General features: G+C 36.4%; 1 protein-coding gene across 1 annotated transcript; it reads left to right on the top strand.

Annotated features, from left to right (window-relative positions):
- The first annotated feature begins 3,971 nt into the window (after positions 1-3,971).
- LOC103718697 (dehydration-responsive element-binding protein 3-like) lies at positions 3,972-4,601 on the top strand. The gene has a single exon (XM_008807626.2). The coding sequence runs from the start codon at positions 3,972-3,974 to the stop codon at positions 4,446-4,448; it is 477 nt and encodes a 158-aa protein (XP_008805848.1). The 3' UTR covers positions 4,449-4,601.
- The last annotated feature ends 330 nt before the right edge of the window (positions 4,602-4,931 follow it).

Here is a 4,931-nt window from a genome sequence, read left to right as displayed (position 1 = left end):
TTGTTTTCTATATTTCCTCAAAGACGATGTCTCAAGATCTTCCACTTCCACTTAAAATGCCACCCTCTAGAAATCTAGATTTATTAGTTTCTAATATTTGTGGTGTACAAGATGGACAGTAGAATCTATACCCATTTGACCTCTCTGGATGACCAATAAAAAACCAATAGTCGTTCTAAGGTCAAATACATTTTCTTGGGAATTATAAACCTTGGCTTCAGCAGGGTATCTCAATATACACATATATTCCAAACTAGATTTTCTAATAGTTCATAGATTATAAGGAGACTTTTAAACTGCCTTAGTAGGGTCTGTTTAAGATATGCATAGCTGTCTTTACAGCCTCATACCAATAAACAGGATAGAGTAAGTTATCATAGCTCAAACCATTTCTTTATGCATTTAATTCCTTCTTTTAGCTGCAACATTTTGATCTGATGTGCCTAGGCATTGTGGTACAATGCCTTGTTTCCTTAGAAATTCACTAATGGTCTTGGCCTTTATCCAATATCTATGTCTACCGTAGTATTCGTCACCTCTATCTGATTTGACTATTTTAATCATATTTTCTAATTGTCTCTCTACCTCTATTTTAAATTCTTTAAAGGTCTCAAAAATATTAGCCTTATCAAATTGAAGGTAAAGATATATATACCATAAATAGTTGTCAATGAATGTGACAAAATACATTTCATTTGTTAGACATGGGAAAAAAAGGCCCGCATACATATGTATGAATAATTTTCAAAGTTCCTTTACTCCTCCTAGTATTTTTCTTAGATGTGTCTGCTTTGTCTTTATGTAGTCAATACAGGACACAAAATCAATGAAATTTTTATTAATCTTATGTTCCCATCCTTCACTTATCATTTAACCTTTCTTCAAGATATACCCCAATCTCCGATGCCATAATGTAGAGAAATTTTCATTAATTCTATCTATTTTATTGCCAACAGAAGAGTCTACAAAGAAAGATCGCTCAAACAAGCGATCGAAGGAAAGCTTGTAAAGATAGAAGGAATATAATAGTCTTTTATTAAATCAAGTGTAGAGTTTCCAAACGAAACATGTAAACCAACTTTGACTAAAGCAAGCACAGAAACTAAATTTTTGAAAAAAGAAGGAATATAAAATATCTTATTTAAATTAAGACAAATCCATAATCTAAGACTTTCTTGTAGCATCCAACTACCTTGACATGTGAATATGCTTGACTTCCAGTGACACTAGATTGTTCACTTTCAATCGGAGGCCTTCTTGATAGAAAGCTCTGTAAGTTGTTGGCAATATGCACAGATGCACCAGAGTCAATCTACTTTGTAGAATTTGAAATATTTACTAAATTAGACTCAAAACATACATAAGTGTAAAGGGTACCTTCCCTTGGTAGTCATTTTCATACTTTATGCAGTTTTTCTTTAAGTATCTTTTCTTTTTGTAGAAGAAGCATTTGATAACCTTATTGCTGGCTTCACCTGAAACCACAGCTAATATTTTCTTTCCTTTTTCTTTGGGTACACCTTTTCCTTTATATGCTCTTCCACCAATCCATTATGAAGCAAAGTTCACATTCTCTATCTTCTTCCTTCTCAATCCCTCCTCTTGCACACATTTGGTTAGTAATTCATTAACTATCCAATCCTCATTGTATGTATTATAGGAGATCTTAAAGAGATCATACTCAGATGGAAGAAAAGTAAGAATAAAGTGGACTAAGAATACATCAAATATAGAAATATTGCTATCATTTAACTGCATTGAAATATATCTCATTTTCATAATGTGCTCGTACATACCAAGTTTGTCTATATAGCTCATGGCGACTAATCTCGTCATTAGGGTGCTGGCCTTTGTCTCTTGTTAGAGCTTACAACTTGCTGCTCCATAGTATCCAAAAAAATATGTCCCTTGTTAGATGAAGGGATGGAACCTCTAATATGCCTAACGACGTTGGATTTCATTAGGAGCAAACTGAGGCACTAGAATACTCTCATTTCTCAAAAAGTCTCCTTTGTTCTACTGTTACTTTCATTCGTAAGTGGTGAAGGTTCATCCACTCAGAATACTAGGTCAAGGTCAGCACATCATAATATGAGCATTGTTCTTATTTTTCATTCAAAAAAACATTAAGAAAAGGAATTTTTTCAATGCTGCTATCCATGATTATGAGAATAAATACTGCAATTCATACATGCTCACTTTATCATCGATTAATAAGACTAAATAACAATTAAATTTTATCCAAAGAAAATTAAATTTCTTTATATTTAACTTCAGCAGGCAACCAGGTACATCATTGTCTCTTCTTTGGGCAAGTGCCATAATATGCTAGTGACTATACCCCATTAGTGGTATATCTTCATCATGGTGAACCTAGCAAGACATACACATCGGGTACAAGCAAACACCATACCTTTGGATATAAAATACCACTTGATCCAATGCACACTACTACCATCTCATCCGTCTAAGCATTGAACATGAAGATGCTTCTTTGGAATCAACTCAGCATTTCAATAGCTTAGACGCAATAATTACACTATTAAAACTTATTGGGCCATTTATATTTATCTAGAATTATACATTATAGAAAATTTCTGGTTTTTCATGCCTAAGGTTACTTTGGTGATCACAACAAGCAATCAACCTAAAAGCATTCCATTCTTTATAAATAGTGTCAGCCAACTTTACATGCAAATAAATCATGGCAAGAATACATAAATAATCGATCATCAAGAACATGATATCAGGCCTACAACACATTATTATTTAGTTCAAATATGAGAGTATCAAAAAATTTGCATTGGCAAATGAACTTGGAACCATGTTTATGAAATATGGATGATTTGTTTATGCATAATTTTTTTTATGACTTATATTAACATATTGTACTATGAAATACGTTTTTTTTTCAATAACCGTTATTTTTTAAAAATATTATATTGACATCGAAAAACTTCTGTTTGATCTGGTAAAATAATATAAGTTTTATTTACTGAGGCGTGTCACTCAGATATCTATATTTTTCTTTTTTCAAATAAGTAGGATCAGGATGTTCCAGGCTTAGAGTACGCACTAGTAAGGTTGGCAATTATGCAGCAGAGCTTTAGATTTTTTAGTTGGTCATGGATTTGTAGCTTCATAATTTTTCTAAATATTTTGATTATGGGTTGGCTATTTATGTAGATGCTCTGGACTGATGTTGACTTTGAATAAGATGATGAATTTAGATTCCTATTTATTATAGTTGTTTGATATGGATATGGAAGCTAAATGAAATGTCGAAAACTTTATTACATTGCCATTTTGAGTGCATTCGATTTGGATCACAAATACAAAAAGTACAAAAAGAAAAGATTTTTTTGCATGGATATCCTTCTAAATATCAGATTTTATGTGAATACCCTTCCAAAATTAATATTTGCATGTATACCCTCTTATTGTACAAATACTCGGTTGTTTTAACGGTATTAAAAAAAATCATATTTATATTAATTAAAATTAAAATTAAAATTTGAAATAACATTATTATTCTTATTTTTTTTCTCTCTTCGCTTTTCATCTCTCACAGGAAAAAAAAAAGGCTTTGTGTCGCACTTGGTTATCCATTCCCTGCGCACCTAGCAGCCCTCCCGCTCTCTACTAAAACCCTCCCACGCCCCCACCCGTCTCCCTCACTTCCTCTGGCCTCTCCCCACACCCACATCAAGTCGCTCTTTTCTTCTCTCTCCGCACACAGCACACGACAGAAAAGAAAAGAAAGCTAACTTGTTCTTCCAACCGCGTGATCCCACATAGCAACCTATCTAAACCTTTTTACCACCTAGAGAATCCCATATGCTGCGTACCCTCTGGCTGCTTCTAATCCAAATGGCTGTTCCTCATTCACCCCCATACGCTTCCTCAGCCGCCCTTTGAACACGATTCCCAGGAGATAATTGTTTCAGCCGTTTCGGAATCGAACACATCGAATGGCCTCCTCCGAAACCGAAACCAGCTGCAGGAACTCAATGCCATGCTCATGGGAGGTGGGGGAAGCAGGCGCCAATTCCTCGCCATCACCGTCTCCGAAGAAGAGAGGTTTGATGGGAGGTGGGGGGAAGCAGGCGCGGGACGGGAGCAAGCACCCGATGTACCGCGGCGTGCGGAAGCGGGCATGGGGGGAGTGGGTGTCGGAGATCCGGGAGCCCCGTAAGAAGTCGCGCATCTGGCTCGAGACCTTCCCGACGCCGGAGATGGCTGCGCGGGCCCACGACGTGGTGGCGCTTAGCGTGAAGGGCACCGCCGCCGTCCTCAACTTCTCCGACCTCGCCGCCTCCCTCCCCCGCCCCACCACCCTCTCCCCTCGCGACGTACAGGCCGCCGCCGCCGCCTGTGCGGCCGCCATGGACCTCCCCTCCGCCACCCATTACCCCACCCGTCCCGACGGGTCCTCCGACGACCATTAGCCATTGTAACTGAATGAGCCATTTTCTTCTTCTTCTTTGTTTCCCATTCGCTTAGTGGGTTTGCTTATAAGGCCATTAGCCATTGTAACTGAATTAATTGCACGGTGCTCTTTTTTAAAGGGCAAGAGAGGGGAGGAGAGAAGAAAAACGAGGAGTAAGGATGATAACGTCATTGTAAATTTAAATTTTATTTTTAATTAATATAAATATATTTTTTTTAATACAGTTAGAACAACCGTATTTGTACAATAACATAATTTTATGAAAATATACATGCAAATATCAATTTTGGAAAGGTATTCATGCAAAATCTGATATTTAGAAGGATATTCATGCAAAAAACTTAAAAAAATAATAAATTTTTGGCAAACAAATCATTAAAAATCAATCTAAATAAGAGTTGAAAACTAAACACCCTTTTCTGTTCTCATTTTACCCATTTAAGATTAAGGTGATGTAATAATGAATGTACTAAAATCTTAG

This window comes from Phoenix dactylifera, unplaced genomic scaffold (genome assembly GCF_009389715.1).
Source record: "Phoenix dactylifera cultivar Barhee BC4 unplaced genomic scaffold, palm_55x_up_171113_PBpolish2nd_filt_p 000092F, whole genome shotgun sequence".
Classification (NCBI taxonomy): domain Eukaryota; kingdom Viridiplantae; phylum Streptophyta; class Magnoliopsida; order Arecales; family Arecaceae; genus Phoenix; species Phoenix dactylifera.
The sequence above is the reverse complement of the archived record's forward strand: the minus strand, read 5'-3'. Positions and strand labels throughout refer to the sequence as shown.